This window comes from Hevea brasiliensis, chromosome 17, assembly GCF_030052815.1.
Source record: "Hevea brasiliensis isolate MT/VB/25A 57/8 chromosome 17, ASM3005281v1, whole genome shotgun sequence".
Lineage (NCBI taxonomy): Eukaryota > Viridiplantae > Streptophyta > Magnoliopsida > Malpighiales > Euphorbiaceae > Hevea > Hevea brasiliensis.
Genome location: NC_079509.1, coordinates 14,157,969 through 14,177,730, shown reverse-complemented (window position 1 = coordinate 14,177,730; position 19,762 = coordinate 14,157,969). Strand labels below are relative to the sequence as shown.

Genomic DNA, 19,762 nt, shown 5'->3' with positions numbered 1-19,762 from the left:
GAGCTTCAGTTGTTCAACTGGAGAAAAAAGGATTATCATGGCGTTGTTATTTCTATACTACAAATTATTCACATCACAATTCACAAATGAATGATATGTTAATTAATCACGTTTTCAAAATTACGCCGATATATTGTTCTGTTTGATTTAATTGTGTTAATGTCAATCCAAGAGGCCAAATTGATCTGACTTGCGAATGAGCCTGCAGATCGATGCATGTTTAATTTACTTGAAACTGTGCGATTAAGCGTGGACTTAATTAGTACTTAGTAGATTGATTATCCATTTTTATGTTTTGAAGCTGGTGAACTATATATGTGGATACGCCTTTCATTATCTTATTGGAATATATTAAGATAACAAGATTAAGCACTATCAAAACTTAAAAGCAATAATTAAATAAGACAATCAATAAAATCTTTTTGACAATTGACAATACATTTGATCTGCATAATTTAAAAAAAGAAATGATAAAACCATCATTATTTTTCTTGAATTTAGCTTTATAGATGTTTATATAAGGAATTATTAATTATGTGCAAATGTATCCGGCTTCTTGGTTTATCTCCCTCAATCATAGAGAATGCAGAAGCATAAAGGAGTTTGAGAACTGCTGGGATAAGGGCACAAAATTAATTTTTTTTTTTTTTTTTTTTTTTTTTTTTTTTTGCCAACTAGAAATGAGATATCTATTGATTTAAAGAGAAAAGTACAAAATTAGTCTGCTTTAAATGATTACAGGCGAAAGAATCATCCTGAAGCATCTTCTTAACAAGACTATAAGTAGCACAATTACAAGTTCTAGGAATACAATTAAAAGTAATATCAGAGAGTTCAGAAGATAAAATGGCAATATCATTATAAATACCATGAAGATTACCCTAAATAATACCACCCTTAGCAGCTTAGATTACCAATTCAGCATCACCTTCCAAACAAACAAGATGAAAGGATTTGTTTTTAGCCAAGAGAGTAGCTCCACGGCAAGCAAGCGGCTCTAAAACCATAGGGTCAATAATGTCGATTATCCATTTGCAAAACTAAGCAATAAGATGACCCAAATTATTACAAGCAATACTTGCAATAGCTCCAAAGCCACGATGCTTATTGACTGCAACATCAAAGTTGATTTTGATTTGAGGAAATAGAGGTGAAGTCCAAGTGGATGGACGGTGGACTAGAGGATGCTTTAGGGGAGATGAGGACTGTATAGACATTCGAAATTCTTCCAAAGAGGCTGAAGCTTTCATAAGAACATCTTGGAAAGGCCAAACCACATTTTCAAATACCAAGGCATCACGACATTTCCAAATGTACCACAAAACGTAAGCAAGAATTGGTAATAAAGCTTTAGCATCAGCATGTTGTCGAATAACATTAGAAAGCTCAAGCCAATAATCACAAAATGTAAGTAAGAATTTGTAATAAAGCTTTAGCATCAGTATGTTGTCGAATAACATTAGAAAGCTCAAGCCAATAATCAGCTAAATGATTACTAAGGAGCAAAATAAATCGTACTTGAAAAGGTTAATGAATCCATACTTCCATAGTTTTAGGATACTAGAAAAAGATATATTGCAAAGATTCCACAGTTCCACAAGTTTTACATTCTGTTAAAATATTCAAAATTCTGCGATGTAGTAATCATCTATAAGGGAGTCGTTCATGAAAAAGCTTCCATAAGAAAATAGAAACTTTGGTAGGCAATTGAATATTCCAAATGTCTTTCCAAAAGTTGTCAATCATAGCAACAGAGGTTGGACCTAGACCCGCTCTCGAATGTTTAGATGAATCATTATGAAGATATCTAGCAACATAATAACCGGACTTGACATTATAATTCCCATCCTTGCTGTAATGCTAAATTAGCTTGTCTTCCTCTCTGAATAGAGAAATTGGTATAGACAGAATATTGGCAACTTCCTGTGCGTGGAAATTTTCCTTAAAGGCTTGAATATTCCTAGAACATTGAGTGTGATTCATTAAATCAACAACCCAATGGATGGATGAATTGGTGGAAGATGTGATTTGAGGTGGATGAGGGAAGGATTTAGGAATCCAAGTATTTTGTTTACAAAGAACAGATTTCCCATCAATAATGCGCCATCTGATACCCTTTTGTAACACTTGCCTACCTCATAATATGCTTCTCTAACCAAAAGATGCATTTGCTTTCATATTCTCATTCAAAAAGGAAGTGTAAGGGATTGCTTGTCTACCCTTCTCTACCCCATAATAGCTACCAAACGATTAATATCTTGGTAAAGAGTGACAGGAAGTTTAAAACAACTCATTGCATACACAAGGATTGCTTGGGTCACTGCTTTGATAAGAACTTCTTTTTCTCCTTGTGATAAAAATTTTTCTTTTCATCTAGCTGTTTTTCATTGAATCCTCTCTTTGATTAAAGCAAAAGCATCCTTTTTAGATTGAGAAAAAGCGAACGACAAGCCTAAAAAGCAATTATGACCAGAAATATTTTTGATGTTTAGGATGGCAGCTATGTTAGATTTAACAACACCGTGAGTATTTCTATTAAAAACCATGGTAGACTTATCAAAATTAATAAGTTGGCCGCTAAGTTCAACATAATTCTTCAAAATAGTATCAATCAAGTCAGCTTCATTAGTAGTTGCTTTGGAAAAAAGAATGGAGTAATCAGTAAATAGTAGATGAGTAATACGAGGACATCGTCAAGAAATGGATTGACCAGAAAGACCTGATTCTCTAATCATATGAGATAATCCTTCAATACAAAAAAGGAAAAGATAAGGAGAGAAAGGGTTTCCTTGTCTAATACCTTTTGAGAGGGATGAATAAACTCGGTATGAAAACCATTAACTTGAAAAGTGTAGGAAACTGTAGTCACACTTCCATTATCCAAGAGATCCAAGTAGGATGAACACCAAATCCAGGAAGCATATGCTGAAGAAAGGGCCATTCCACACATTCATCAAAATTAAGCATAGGCATTTATAATTATTGCATGGACATATATTAGAGCTAAATAAGATTATTAAATTATCGCATGAGCTTCCTCTTCTAGTTATCAAACACTACTTTCTATTGAAGTTAATTAGCTTATAACTTCTATATATAGCTTCTAATATTTCAGCTACTGTATCCTTTACACCGCTAATTTTCATGGACACTATAATCTCTTGTTGAATGATTTGAAACAAGAAATTATCAATATGTCAATAAATGTATAAATAATAAATGATTAATGCCATACGACTAGTAGAGATAGTAAAACTCCCTCGATATTGGCCTAAGAATGAATTGAATTAACAAAAAATTTACATTATTTGATGGACGTCGCCCATCTCTCTAAATTTGCAAATCGGAAAAAGGAAGACTCCAGAAAACAATATAAAAGACTTATGGAAAAGTAATCAATTAATTCAATCACTAGTAACTCTGATCTTCTATTTCACGTCAATATTCAGGTATTCCTTTTATGAACTCCATTACAGAAGGAGATAACGAATTCCCCATGCTTGGCGATGCATCAGGATATATATATAAAGGCTTGGGGGAGCAAAAGAAATCCACCGAATTCGGGGTAAAAAGTGGAATATCAGCGAAGCAAGGATTTTTCGGTGGCTTAAGAATAGGTGAAATGTTACCAACACCGCAATTCCCATCAGTTGTAACCGAAGACGACTCCTTATTATTAATAACGCCGCTGCTCTCTTGCCCTTGTTGGGTTGGCTTTGCGGTTTCGTCAATCTTGGAGCTGGAAAGACCCGTGAGTTTTTGCACCAAGGCCATGAAATCCCTGGCTTGCGTGTGGATAACCTTAGGCGAATGAGTGTAGATAATGACCGGTTGGTTTCGTCGCTGCTTGGCTCCTGCTTCACCTCCAACAGAAGCTATCACAGAAGCAGATGATGAAGAAGAATTGGATGTCGAGGAAGAAGAACTAGAAGAAGACGGCTTGTGAATGAGGTGGGATTCTTTGTTGATCTTCAATGGAGATGGACGGAGACCATTGAGGATGTTATGTTGGTGGAAATTTGCTGGGCTCATGATGGCTGTTGAATTCTTGGAAACCAATGAAGCAAAACAAAGAAGAGAGAAAAGGAGATATATATGTATATACAGTTGCTTCAGACGAAAGAACAGAAACAAGAAACAAGATTCAGTTTTCACGTTGAGTGATGTTTGTTACTATAGAGAGATAAATATGAATATAAAGATGAAGAAGAGAGGGATATGTAGAAGTGGCCAGCGATTCTGACCGTTGACATAAAGGGAAGGTGTTGAAATGTAAGTGTTTAGCGGAAAGCAGTTGTTAGACGGTAGCTTCCCCTTCCTTCTTTTCCTATGCCTATGCCTATATTTTACACATATCCTGGCTGGCTTTGTCGCCTGCCCAAATTTCAACTTGTAATCACACGGCTTTAATCACTATATTAATTAAAATATATATATTATTTAAATGCATCAAATTCATATAAAAAAAATATTATTTAAAGATTCGAACCCTTAGCTATTCTTTTGTTTCATATATAGTTATCTGGTTATATGCTAATTAAATTACAGGATAACATTTAAAATTTGTTCTATTAGATTAGTTATAACAATCCCATCAAGCATTATGCTTTATTAATGAGTTGTTGAGCAATTTGTGTTAGTTAAGCCACTTGTGGATGATTCCATGCTTATGAAGCTAAGTTGTTGGTAAGTTTGTCTCACATATAGGATCCCAAATGCATCACATTCATTTCTCAATTAGGCTTGGATTTGATAACGAAATAATCTCCCATATATGCTCCCTTCTGATTTATTTGATTGGTTGATCATCCCAAGCCTAATAAAGGCTAAAATAAGAAGCTTACGACTAGTTAATCAAACGAATAGCAGTCTATTTAACTAGCTACTATACATATCGCATTAATTAATAATCCAAGTGACATGGGATGTTAAGTCAATAATATATATTGACTGAATTTCAAGAATTTAAGACGTAAAATCTATCAAAATCAAGAAATTATAAATTAATTAAATTTTTTGTTATTATTGGATTAACAATTGAGTTATAGTTAGTTGGTTAAGCTTTAATGAGGAGCTTGGATCCAATTTCCTTGATGAATTTTGACAAATTGAGATGGCACGTGCCTGAAGTTGGCTAAGGAAAATTCTAGTTTCGCTTGTGGGATTGGATTATGATTGTGTTGAAATTACTGAAACTTGAAAGTCATATTCAAAGTTTCAAAGGTAAAATTGCAATGATGATATTTAATTGGAGTAAACGCAGATAATTACGCATATGAATTTTTTTTTTTTTTTTTAATTATGGTAAAAGTCAACTGATGAAGCTTGGATCATCCTCACTGATAAGCTTACATTGAAACTTTTTCGATTCAGCTCAAACGGTGAAATTAAAAATTTATAAGATTTTTTTTTTATTTTTCATATTTGTAAAATATAATCTCTCATTTTAAAATTAAAATTTTACCAAAATTTAATTCAATTAATTTATTTTTTTATTAATTCTTATATTTAGAAATTTAATAGGTAGAATAATTTAATTTTTTTATTAAAAAATTATTTTAAAACAAATAAAAATAGGAAAAAAAAATCCCTCTTTAAACTCTAAATTTTTACAAGAAATTGATTCAATTAATTTTTATGTTTGAAATAAAAAAATTTAATTTTTTTAATTTTTTTAAAAAAATTCATTTTTAAAATTATAGAAATAAAAAATATTATGTGAGAATTCAATTATTACAAACGATTTATTATAAAGTGTAAGAAAAGAGTTAAAAAAAATCAGCACACAATCATGTAAGAATTTTATTTTTTATTAAATGAAAAATTTTTTAAATTAAAAAAAAAATTAGTTCTTTCACTTAAACATGGAAATTAGAAAAAAAAATAATCAATTGAACTGAATTCTTACAAAATTTTATATTCCAAGTAGAGGAATAGGATTGTGTGAAATTGAGCTGAATTCTTTTCTAATAAATAATTTTTTTTATAACAAAGCTAAAGTGTTAAGGTAAAACTTTAAAATTTAAAATTAATTAATTTTGATATTAAAAAACAAATAGTTAAAAGATCATTCCATGAGGTTGCGCCTTCTACCTAGTCTTCATTCTTGATTTCCATGATCGAAATGAGGCTTCATACGATTGTATAACACCTTTTTTTTTATCTAAATTCTTCAACAACGTTTTTTTTTTTTTTAATAATAAATCAACATTGTGTTGCTTCATGTCATTTTTAATGCCAGCAATGTTAATGATACGTATAAAACTCCTTGAGAATAGTAAGGAATAGTAAGGATTATGACATGGAAAATGTCATATGGTAAAGAAACTTCAAGATGATGGATTTTTTTTTTTTTTTTTCCTTTCCTGTTTGCTTTCTTCATCTTTGTTGAAAAAAGGAAAATGGAATTGAAAAAAAAGGGAAATTGGAAAAGAAAAAGGCAAAAAAAAAATTAATTAAGATGGCAGCCAAGAGGGGTCAGAATTCTTGCTTAGAGACCAAAGGCGATTCTTTGAACATTATTTTCTTGGAAACGATTTCCATTGGCTGACTAATCTCTTGTTTAATCCATTGGGAAAAAAAAACATGTAATAATTTTTTTTAGAATTAATGTTGGAAATTTTATAATTAATTATATATATATAAAAAAAAAAAGAAGCTTAGCCACCTTCTACACGGGAAAAAAATGGAAAAAATTTTTCTTTCTCATAAAAATAAAATTTATATTTTAAATGTTGTTTTTTTTTTGTCTAACAAATATATTTATTTTAATATTAAAATAATAATTTTTTAAAAGGAAAATCAAGCGAAAAGAGTAAATTAATTCTATAGACACGAAAGAAGAGGCAAATGAAAGATTAGGTTGCAGCTATCAACTGGACCTGCCGTTTCTGGTCAGAAGTGAAATGTGCTAAAATAATAGTGGAATCTTTCTTGTTTTTGACCTAAAGAATGTTCAATTTGGTAAAAATCTTGGGATATGGCAAAGTTAGGGTCAAGAAAATTGGCAATACAAATTCAGCAGCTTTTAATAAAAAATTTCTTTCAAATTAATTTTTCATCTGAATGATAACTCAACTGAAAAAAAAAAAAAAAAAAAAATCAATATACAAGCAAAAAGAAAGCAAGCTTCTCTTAGAAACCCAGTACGCCTAAAGGCGATGGGCTAAAGCTCAGAAATCACAACAACAAGGCTTTCTTTTGGGCCTGGATCTTAGCTTACATGGCCTTTCCTGGAAAACGGACCCCTCTCTCTCTCTCTCTCTCTCCCTCTTTGTATATAAATATCGGCATCTACCCAGTATTTTGTACATATTTTATTCATTTATTTGTACTCTCTAAATAAAAGGTATTGTTTTATATTCATTTGGTATTTATTTTGTGTTTTGGATTTTTTTGTTAGTTGTAAAAATAAAAATATAAATAAAATTTGAGCCACTAATGTTAATAGGTTTGACTTGTGGGAATGCAATTCTGTTGGCCTTACATAAAGGTATTCCTAGGATTATCATTGAAGGTAGAACTGGCAACGTGCCCCATTTGGGTTTAGTTCCATTTTGGTCAAAATTGTTAGTTTGGTGGCTTTATTGTTAAGCTAAATTTCAATCCAAAATGATTTCAATAAATAATTTTGATTCAAAATAGTTTCAATTCGAAACAGTTTTGGGACTATTCGAGTTTGATTTTAGGTATTATTAAATTATAATAAATTTTTAAATATCATTTATAAATTAAAAAAATTAATTTTTAATGTAAAAAAATTAAAAAGTCTCAAAATATAAATTCAATATAAATTAAAAAAAAAAAACAAGTTTTGAATCTAATTGGTTATGAGTTCGGCTCGAGGAGAAGGGCCCTTAACTGGCCCCTTAGCCCAATTCAAGATTTATTCAAAACTCAGAATGGTTGATTAGGATCGATTTTAGATTTGATTCAAGCCTACCTCAAGCCGGTTCAAGAGCCATATCGGCCTTTGGCCAGATCTCATTGAGGGGACTCATTTATAGTGATTCGTGCTTTACATGTTACAACCAAACTTCTGGAAATTAAAGGGCTGCTCGATGATGTTTTAGCCTTTGCTTCCAAATTAGATGATGTTAGATTTAGTTTTGTAAGAGAGATTGTAATAGGCGGCTCATTCTTTAGCCAAGAAAACCCTTTCTAGTTCATCTTATGCAACTCCTCGGAACAAGTTATGTTTGTATCCTCTGCCATGACTTTTTAAGGCTTAATGTAATTCTATTTTTGAAAAAAAAAAGTTATTTATATACTAATATTTACGAAAGATTGAAGGGAATAAGACAAAAAGAAGGTTAACCAAGAGAAGACAAAGAAGGTAATTAATAAATGTAATGTTGGTTATTTAGTGAAGTGTGTGGTCAAATAGAGTGAGCATGTATAGATATTGCTAAAGCTGAGGCAAGCAGGTGATTAATTTAAGTCTGTCCAGACCTTGGGCCATTCTCCCACTTGGTCTTTCTCCATAAAACATTGTCTCTCTGTCTCTCTTCAGTTGCATACAGTGAAAATTTTCAAGACTCTCTCTATAGGATCATGTGCAAAAGAAAGTGCACGCGCACTGCAGATCAGAGGCCATAGGCTCTCTTGTTCTTGGTTTCTGGGTATGGAGTAGTCATCATGTTTGTCTCTGATATTTTTCTTTTTTATAGCTTGGTTAATTAATGTTTTGTTTATGTTAATGGGTTTACTCTGTTTTCGATGTTTTTGTCTTTCTCTCTTTCTTGGATCTCCCATTTCACTATTTATCATCATTCCCTTTCTGTCTTTTCTTTCTTTCTTTCTAACCTGTCAAGCAAAACACCTTTTTTTTCTTTGGAATTGGGATGGCTTCGCTAAAACCAGCATTTCTTCACGCTTCAACTTCAAGCATGTCTATTGGGCACTGGCTAGGGCTTCACTTTCAAGCATGCTTCAAATACTATTACGTATAAATTAAAATAAAATTACCAATTATTTTATTTACAACTTAAATTTATTGAGTTAAAAACCATTAAGAGAAAACAAAGCCCCAGATAAAAAAATAAGTTAAGTGGAAATGTTTGAAGAAGGAGCAGACCAAAAAAACAGATCACGATCAATAGAACTACTCGTATGAGTGCTGGAACGTTTACAATAAAATTAATCTCACGTGCATTATGGTAAATAATGTATAATATTGTCATCCTCGTGCTATAAGATCATGATAGTTCAAATATAATAGACAACTGGTAATGTCAGATGACTCCTACAAGTTGTCTGCTTCTAGAGAATCAGATTTTAGGATAATCAAATGAAGCCCTTTCTCCCAAACTATACAAAAAATCATGTCGGATAGCAAGCAATTCGGCCACAAGAATGAAATAGGAACCAATGTTGAGAGAAAAACCTATAAGCCACTTCCCCATACTATCTCAGATTATCCAACACTCTTTCGAAAGTATCTGACTGACCTCCTTCCTTTCTTTTGCTTGAAAGGGGGTTTGAATCCAGAAGGATGCTTCTTGTAATGTGCTTTCTTCTTTGTCTTGCATTCACAATTCTTTTCCTTGCATTTAATGGCAAGGTGAGACTTCTGGCATACATTCTTCAAAGCTTTGCTGTTGTCAATGATATCTTTGAACAGCTTCTGTTGTTCGCACATTTTATCCAGACAAGCCAGAGTCATTTGATGCTTTTCTCCTTGAATTTCTTCGATGAGGACTGCACCCCAGTGGACCAGATCCAGATCGTCTATAGATGTTGTATGGACAATAATGTTAATTATTCTAACAACTATTAATATAGATATTGGTAATTTTAATAATTATTAATTATTAAATATTAATTATTAATAATTAGTTATAATGATTTAATATAAAATTATTTAATGAAAAATTTTATTAAATAGTTGTTAAATATAAATTTAATAATACTATTTTATTAATCTTAATAATTTATATCACTAAATTATATAAATAAAAAATTATTTTAATTAAAATTAAATAATTAAATAATATCTTAAAAATTATGGACATATAATCAAAGTAGCATTAAATAAACATATTTATAGAAATACAAACCCTTCCTAACACATTTTTATAATGCCACTTTCACGATAACCAAAAAGAAAAAATTACACATGAATTTAAGTCGCGAAAAGACCACTTTGACCGCTCATACAAGTGTGAATTAAGTATGCACATCAGCTGCTGTTATTAGATATTGGGTGGGTGTATGGGTTTTCATCCATTGATTTTAAATTATATCATTATTGATTTTTCTTCTCTCGTCTTTAATTTTTATTTTAATTAATAAAATTATTATTGCTAGTAAAAAAACCACATCATTAACAACAAATTAAGGAGACGTAAAATCAAGGACTAATTCAAAAAAAATATTACAACATTATCAGATTTTTCTTATCCTCACATCAGTTGTAAAAAGAGCATATTGGATACAAAATTTAATATACTTTTATAAAATTGCAATGATTTTCAAAAAAAAAATTACAATGATTTTATTAAAAGTTTGTGTCTTTTTTATATTGTGTTTATATTTTCTCAATAATTTAAAAAAAAAATAATTGTTAACCATGTACAATAAGGGTGTCTTTTCACTTGAAGTTTAGCTAGTGGTGGGATTGTTCCTTCAAACCCCACATTAGTTACAGAAATGATGTATATTAGATATAAAACATAGTATATTGTAATAAAATTATCATAATTTTTATCAAAGAATATATATTTTCTTAATTTAGTATATGCCCATCCTTCCTTAACAATTAAAAAAAATATTACACGGCTAACAAATATCAAAGGAACATATATTGCAAAATCAACTAAAATAATTAGTGAGAAGGCCACTTGAATGGCAACAAAAAATTAAAGAACCGAATACGGGAAGGACATGCAGTGAGACTTTCATACCTCTAACAAAATGCGGGGAGCGTAAAGCATCCATGAAAGAATCGATTCATTTAATATAAGAGTAAATTATGAACCTAGCTAATAGTAAAAACTCGATTCTGCTGACTTGCAGTTCTAAGCATAGCTCATTAATTCTGGGTACAACGTACAAGTGACAGTTGCTAATATTTTGGCAGATGTTCTTCTAATTTATTGCAAGTTCTTAATTATATGTACCCAATTTAGGAACAATACTGAGACAATGAGGTGGAGTTTTCTTTAAATTCCTACAGTAGGACATACCCTAGCTAACACTTAAGATTTGTTACTTCCAATATTACCAGCTTTAAATTTTTTTTTTTTTTTTAAATTCAGCACTTAAATATTAACTCTTGTTTGAAACTAGTAGTGTTCATTGTACCAAGGACGTGCAAAATTTTCTTGAATATCTTTCGCACCACTATGGCACTTAACCATTAAACATCTGCAATATTTATATTGCTTTTGTTTTTTGTAGGATTCGTTGTGTTTTCAGAACTCGATAATTAAACCATTGGTACTCATAATTCTCTTCTAGTGGCTTCATTATTGAGGACGACTGCGGAGAGGCTTCCTGAAACTCAACTGCTAATTAAGCGTAAAAATTCTCTATTATCAAGTTGCAAACTTATATAAAAAAAAAAATCCTTATACATATTATTATGCTTATAATTAAGTTCAAACTGGGTTTTAGCTGCTATTATCTTGTACTTTTGAGGGGAATAATAATGGCCTTTGCTCCTTGGTAGTCAAAGTCTTCCCATGTAGCATTGCCTGCTGGCAGAAGAACAGCCCATTAGACGTGTCTTCCCTCGCATTGCACTCCACGGCCCTGACGGCCAATTTCTTCCAAGCAACGAACTTCCTTCTTCCTCTTTTTGTGTTTGAATTCTTTTTTTAAAAATTGAAAAATAATATATTGTTTTTCCACTTCCCAAAAACATCTGAGTACTAACTAATAAATTAGTTAATGAGAAAAGCAATCAAGGAATATACCCCCGAGAATTAAGGATGCAAATCTAATTGAACCTTTCTTTTATATATATAAAAAAAAAAATACTCTAAACTTTGCTTCTCAAAAATATAAGGGTAAGATTCCTTTATATAAGATATCTACCTTCTATTTTACTTAAAAAAAAAAAAAAGAGGTTAAGATGGAATTAAGTAACATTAAATTCACTGAAAATCAAAGATAAGGTACTTTTCCTTGTTAGGCTTAAAGAAGGTGAAAATGTTTGTTACCTACTTAACTAGTATGTTCTTATCAATATTAGGATTTTATTAATTAAATTCAAATGGATATAAATGGTACAAAAGAGAGGACCCTCTTTTAAAGACCAGACGTAAAATAAATTATTATAATTAATAAAATATGAAAGAATTCGTTAATCTTGAATGAAATTCAAGATAGAGAGCATGACAAAATAGATAGATTTTCAAAGTGACTAGATGATTTTTTGAGTTTTTTTTTACTTAACCTGATTTTCTAAGAATTAATTTCGTACTTAATTTGATTATTTAAGAACTAGTTACGTATGATGAATATAAAGAATTTGAACTATTAATTCCATTGAAGGAACAAGCTGCACTACTAAATTTTAATAAAAAAAATATAAAATATATGCTTCGTAAATTACACACCTATAAAAAAACAAATTTTTAGAGATCAAATCAAATTGAAGTATCAGTATGGTATGTGCAATAAAAAAAATATATACTCAACTATGAGTAGGGGTATGCAATTGGTCGGTTCAATTCCAAACTAAATTGAGCCGTACTAATGAAGAATCGATTTGCAAAATTTTAGAGACTAAACTGAATTGAAGTGAAAGAAAAATGAATCAAACTGAACCAAATTCGGTTCATCGATTTACCCAAGCCAAAAGACAGTCTCCAAAATCCAGATTGACATCCCAAAGTTAAAACTCAAATCTCGTCAGCCATCAACAACATGCAATATATACTCAAAAACGCAAAATGCAATAGCAAAATCAACAACATCATTGACATCAAAATCTCAATACCAACAAGATACATAAAAAGAAACACTTATAAAAAAAAAAAAAAAATTTATGGCCTCATCAAGAAAAAGAACCAACCTTTTCATAGATCCATTAAAAGGAACCCAACTTATTTACAAACCCACAAAAATAAACCAACATTACAGATCCAGAAAAAAGAAACAATACAAAGAAGAGTCGGAAGCTAGGACCAGGAAGCCATGGCCCAGCAGGAGGACGATCGGTGTGGAAGCGCAACAAGGATGATAGCATTGAGCGACACCGACAAGGAGAGCAAGAGAGAATATCTATAGTCAACAGAGGATAGTGAAATCTCAGACAAAATTGAAAATTTCGAAAAATACTAACCAAATTGAACTAATTTGGAGAATAACTGAATTAAAAAATCGAATTAAATCGATTCGATATTCAGCTAAAACCTATGATGAATAAAAACACCAAATATGATAAACAAAACACAAGAAAATAAAAAAAAATAAAGAAAACAAAAATATAAACAAGATTTGAAAATTATTTAAAGAAAAATTAAAAAAATAAATGCAAAGAAAAACTCAAGAAAATTAAAAGAAAACTGGAAGAGAGGGGTGCCGCTAGCTAAAAATGGCAGGCAACACCCCAAGAACAAATTAAAAAAAAAAAAAAAAAAATTGCTAGAGAGAGGTGAGATGATTTCTTTTTAGAGAAGGAAAGGTGGTTGCTGGAAAAGGTCGGACTATAGGATTATATATCTAAATGAACCTAATTGGTAATTATGATTAGCAGTCGTCATTATGTTGATAGGGTGTTGGCCAACTATATATACTAATTTTAGCAAAAAATGGATGCTCGTCTCATTTAACTTCCAATGAAGCTTAGCATAAAGAGCTTCAGCAGGTGAGTTGAGCCCCATCACATGAGCTGGATATAACTAAATTTATACATATCTGTCAGTCTTGGCTATGATGGGGACCCATTGCATCACCAAGACACCAACTGTGTTGTAGAATTCCTCTTTTAGCTCCCTGCAGGCTGAAGAAGATGGTCCAGAGATGGTAAATAATCATAAATCACATTAGAGCCCTTCGTTTGCCTCGTGAACATTTTGGAAACCTACACATATCTGCAACCACTTGGGTCCCTACCTACATTTATTATTAAACTTACAAAATCCATGAATATTGGAGAAGAAAAAAGAAATAAAAAATAAAACTTAGGACATTTCGGACAATGGCTGCCAGTGCCTCATCTTTTAGGCTGTGGCAAATACAGGAATTTCTATTATTCATCGCAATTAGAGATTTAAACTCATGCTTTGTTCCCCTGTTTTGAACTAAAAGAAATTATTCATTCTTATAAGAAGAGATCAAGTGTTGCAATGTTCAACGCTTAGAAATAACTACAAGTAAATTTTGATGGGTTGTGGCCTGCCATTTTGCATAAGAATATGGTTTCATTTAGGATTCAGATTATTGAAATCCTGTTAATCTTTATTCCATTTGGTTGTCAATTCTTTTTTCTTTTTTTTTTTTTGGTCAAAGGTAACATTCATTGAAGGACCTCCTAGAGGCCAAAGAGGATACAAAGGAGACTTGCTCCATAGGATTACATAGAAAAGAGACATCATGAAATACTCTTTGGGTAAATGAATGAGCTGCTGAGTTACAACTTCTAACAACAGGGTGGAAGCCTATGTTTCTGAAGGAATTACAAAAGAATGAGATGTCCATCTTGATGCTGTCGAAGTTGCTGAGATTTAATACCCCATTTGCTGATGCAATCACCTGTTTATAGTCTCACTCTATTATCACTGGATCTAAACCTTTCGCTGAAGCCAATAAGACAGCCTCTCTACGAGCAAGAGCCTCTAGGATCAAAGTATCAGTTAACCTTGGACATTTTTTGCAGCTCCAACCCATGGGGTGGCCAGCATGATTGCGGGCTAGCACAGTTACTGCCCCTGATCTCGACTATGTACTGGTTGCCACATAAAAATTCATTTTATAGGAGCCTGGAGGCGGGGGGTCCTAAGACTGTAACCGTTCATTCTCCTCCGAAATGTTTTCTGCTCACCTGATAGGAATTGAAAATGCTGATGAATATCACTACACTTTGGAAGGAAATATTGCTGTAATGAATGCTAGAATTCTTCAAATTTATGGGTTTGCAGCAAGTTCCAAACCTAGCAGGAAATTGAGAATTCACATATTCATTTATTAAAAAAGCACCCTTTAGATTAAATGTGTAATTCTGCTGCAATCCTATTGGCATAAACTACAAGTGGAGTGAATGCCACAGGGTGTACCTAAAATCATGTGGCAAATAATCTAATGTTCCTCCATAAGCTAAAATCTTTCTCCTGTTTAGTGGAAGATTTGACTGATAGAATCTAATCTATCAAGTATCTAAGACACGAATTGGATTTTTTTTAAAATTTATTTTTTAGTATTTATTTAATTGAGTTCAATGTTTGAAAATTGAGTATCACATGCTATTTTTTTTAAAGACAGTTAAAATATTTTCGAGTTCAATAACTAGAAAATCAATTGGAAAAATGGCGCATTTAGGCTTAAAAATGAGTCAATTTAATAAAGTTTCTTAGGAGTGACTAGACACCAAAAAGGGGTTTGAAGGGAAAGGTCTCTTTTGGAGGCATTGTGAGAGATGGAGTGGTTTATTACACCAAATGATCCAAAAAAAAAAAAATTATAATAATAATAATATATATGTGCCACAAGAAAAGTCTCTTTGAAGGAGCTTACTTACTATATGCCTCAACTTCAATCAAATTAATATATTATATATATATATATAAAATAACAACAAACCACTGTATTTGTGTTAGGTATTAACAAATAACATTCACAAAGCCACTCAGTCTATCTCTCCAGAATTCACAAATCATTGGAATTTTTTTTCCCCTGCCTATATTTTGTCTTAACTGAAGGAACCCATTCCATAGACAGCGCACTGCAGAGTGCAGATGCCAAAGGTGTCCTAACGCTGCAAAACTGATTGCCCCTTTTTGGTCCCAAATAAATGAGACCCCATATATAAAACCTCATATTTTTTTGTTTCCTGTATGTTTTTCTAGGACAAGAAAAGAAAAGAAAAGAAAAGAAAAGAAAAGAAAATGTTGAGAGGGATAAAGAAGAAAGCAAAATTTTTTAAAACAGAAAAATGATAGCTGGAAAAAGCTGGATGAGAAACCTACTCCTCCAAGAAGCGGTTCACAATCTTCATGCTTGGCTCCATCACATCTCTCTCCCAAACATCCATCCACCTCTTCTTCTTCTTTCTTTTCCTTTTTTTATTATTTTTGCCTCCATCTGACGCCATCCTCACCTTCATCGCCTCCCTCAACGCCTCCGTCGCGTCCACTCTCTGTAAGTCCCAACCTGCCCCTTTCAGTCTCATGATCTTAATTATCTGTCTTTTCGCCAGTTGACACGTGTTCTCCTTTATCTCCGTCACCGCCTCCTCGTATGCTCGTCTCCGTTTCTCATCCCACTCCCCTCCTCCTGTCCCCGGTGGATACTTCTTAAAATACTGGTCAAACTCTGGCACTCCGATTGCTTTCCTCAAACCGGGTTGACTCATCGGGTCTACCCGTCTGTAGTACTCCAATAATTCCTTAAACATCCCCGCCTCCAGCATTTCGTCCACTCGGAAGCATAAGTAATCGCAGAGGAGAGAAAATGAAACGTCCACCCATATAAAACAGCAGTTGTAACTTAACTGGGTCGAGACCTGGTTAGATGCCCCACTGAATACATCTACTGCGGGATTAAACCGGTCAACAAGCAGAGCATGAATAAATGAGTTGGACCCACCAACTACCATAGGCAGCTTTTGTCTCAAAACAATATCCGATATAGCTAATCGAGCCGTCAAACGGAACTCGGAAGGACTCACCTCGCCGTCTTCCGGGTTGAAGAAGCCGAGCAAATGGTGGGGGATACCCATACGCTCGTGAATCGGGATTTTGTTGGTGGTTATATCGAGTCCTTTGTAAACTTGCATTTTATCGGAGTTGATGATTTCTGATTGAAACCGTGTGGCGACATCAAGGGAGAGTTTTGTCTTGCCACACCCAGTGGCTCCCATGACGACGACGATCTTGTCTTTCTGGCGGCGGTGAAAATGATGGACGGAGGTAGTAGTAGTGGGTCCAGCGGATGAGTCCATGCGGACCCACCGGGGAGGACGGCGAGGAGTGGGCTTAAAGAGTGGCAAAGAGAAGGGGAGAGGGGGAAGTCTATGGGAAGTGCAATGGGAGTGAATATTCGGGAAGGGGAGTCTCATAGGCAAAGAGTGAAGGGGAGAGAGAGATGAGTGGCTGGTCAGGGCGGGTACGTATTGTGAAGACAGTTTATGCGTGCACTTGGTGACTGGGTGTTAACTATTTTGTAATTGTGCGTCTCTATAAGCTTTGGGCGAGGAAGTGATCCATGGGATGCGAATTGGGATGCCAACATATACGAGTTGCTTGATAGACTCTAATATAATATTTATATAATTACAATTAAATCCCTAAGATTTAATATAATTTATAAATTAATTTTTTTATGTAAGCTTATTAATAATTTGACCTTAAATTTTATTTATGTTAATAATTTAATTTTTATCTTTTATTTTTATTAATAAATTAATATTCAAAATTTATTAGTGGCAAGATCAATTTACTAATGAAAATAAAATATAAAAACTAAATTATTATGAAAATAAAATTTAAGAGCTAAATCGTAATTAAATTGATATTAAAAATTAATTTATAAAATTTATTAAACTGTACGGACTTAATTATAATTTTTTCATAGATAAAATGCTTTTTAATTTTTTCTTTTTATATACACAGCGCGGCTTGATTTGTAAGGCTGGATCATGAGATCGAAGTGCAGGTTTCTTTAATTTTAATTTTCATTTTAGTTCTAATTAACTTAAATTTAAGGGTAAAATTTTTACTTTAAAATTTAATTTTATTTAAAAACGGACTAAATTAAATAAATTTTATTTTTTTTAGAAATAAATAAATTTTATTTGATTTAAAATAATTCTTATCTCTACCAATCTGATATCAATGTTAAATCATTATTTTAATTTTAAATTAGAATTATTTTATAATGACACAATTTGTCATTTTATTACCCACTATGTGTGAAGGTCCTTATATTTTTTTATTTAATTTTAATTAAAATTAAAATTAAAAATTTTATTAATTTAATTTAGAATAATTAATTTATAAAAAATTTAATTCAATTCTCACATAATTATGTTTAATTTTTATTTGTTTAAGAATAAAAGTTTTTTTAATTAAAAAAATAAATTCTTTAATTTGAATCATAAGAATCGATAAAAAGATATTAATTAAATTAAATTTTTATAAAATTCTGAATTTCATCTGTTTAAAGATAATTTTAATATCATTAAAGTTGTAAAACCGTATTTACATTGACTATTTAGTAGATAATCCAATAATAACCACCAGAATATAAAATAATGCACTAAGAGTTTGAAATTTTAATATTTTAAATCTATAAGCAGAAAATATAATTTAATTTTTTTTAATTACTTGTAATTTCAAGTCAATCCCACGAGTTGATATCCTATCTTTTTCTATTTTGGATCAAAATCAGGAAGTAGAATTTTGTTGAAACTTGTTCACATTAACATATATAAAAAAAAAAAAAAAGAAAATTCTTGTGATTTGACTTAAAAATTGAATAATGGTAATAATGCATGCAATTAACACATTGAATTATAAAAGATCAACTCTCGTATTAGTGAACTTTCACTTAATAATGTTATTAGATTAGTAATTTAATTAAAAATTTATTTTATAATATAAAAGATTAAAAATTTAAATTCCAATATTTTTTTAAATAATTTTTAAAATCTTAAAATAGAAAAAAAATACTTTAATAGTTTTGAATAGGAGCGTTCAATTCTAGTCCAATTCTAGTTAAAACCGAAATAGGAAGCAACCTTCGTTCTTTCACTTCAAGGAACCAGACTTTGAATCAAACTTTGGTTTCAATTCAGGTTTAGTTATGATTCTGGTTCTAGTTTTGATTCTATTTTGATTTTAATTTCATTTCAAAATTTACAATATTTTTATATTCACTTTAAATTGGAAAATACAATCTTAAATTTCTAACATGACAACAATAAAAATAGTAATAGTAACATTAAAATAATAATATTAATATCAAAAATATATTCTTTAATAAAAATATTATATTATCTTTTATATATTTCTTAATTATATAGGTTTTAACTAAAAGATATATAATAATTAAAATTAAAAAGTATATTATATGATTAACGTGTGGTTTAGTTATATATTTAAGGACTATAATATTATTTAATGTATTTAAGACAAATTATATATATATATATATATATATATATATATATTGAAATTAGAAAATATATTTAAAAAACATATGTACAAAATCGATTCTTCAGTTCAGTTTTGGTTAAGTATGGTTGTAGTTTGATTTTGGTTCTTGATGAAGAACCAAAACCGAACAAAACTAATAAATATAAGTTCGGTTTGATACGATTCGATTCTGAAGGAACGGAAGCGTGAAAAACACAAGTTTATGCCATTGAATTCAAAAATTTCCACCTAAGATCACATGCATCATGCAAGATTTATTTTTATCTATTTGATTTCAATGATAAACAACATATTAAAACTCTTTTAATATGTTTTTGGATCTGTATTTGCGATTTAAGATTTTAAAATTAATCAGATTAATTTTAGAACCCTATATTAAATCAAGAACAATTACACTAACCTCTTGATGTACTGCAGCGTGTCTGCGCCTTTGAGATTCG

The 19,762-nt window shown here is 31.1% G+C and overlaps 2 protein-coding genes across 2 annotated transcripts; both read right to left on the bottom strand.

Moving 5' to 3' along the window:
• Window positions 1–3,266: 3,266 nt before the first annotated feature.
• LOC110633581 (VQ motif-containing protein 8, chloroplastic) lies at window positions 3,267–4,288 on the bottom strand. Its single transcript, XM_021782245.2, has one exon. The coding sequence runs from the start codon at window positions 4,030–4,032 to the stop codon at window positions 3,439–3,441; it is 594 nt and encodes a 197-aa protein (XP_021637937.2). The 5' UTR covers window positions 4,033–4,288; the 3' UTR covers window positions 3,267–3,438.
• Window positions 4,289–14,481: 10,193 nt separating this feature from the next.
• LOC110633565 (adenylate isopentenyltransferase) lies at window positions 14,482–17,384 on the bottom strand. The gene is made up of 2 exons (XM_021782211.2): window positions 16,134–17,384; window positions 14,482–14,992 (listed from the first exon to the last, which is right to left on the bottom strand). Exons 1-2 carry the CDS (start codon window positions 17,222–17,224, stop codon window positions 14,989–14,991), a joined length of 1,095 nt encoding a protein of 364 aa, XP_021637903.2. The 5' UTR covers window positions 17,225–17,384; the 3' UTR covers window positions 14,482–14,988.
• Between the last annotated feature and the right edge of the window lie 2,378 nt (window positions 17,385–19,762).

Excerpts from the sequence above, each read along its gene's own strand:
- LOC110633565 (XM_021782211.2), bottom strand. The coding sequence starts at position 17,224 with ATGAGACTCCCCTTCCCGAATATTCACTCCCATTGCACTTCCCATAGA.
- LOC110633581 (XM_021782245.2), bottom strand. The coding sequence starts at position 4,032 with ATGAGCCCAGCAAATTTCCACCAACATAACATCCTCAATGGTCTCCGT.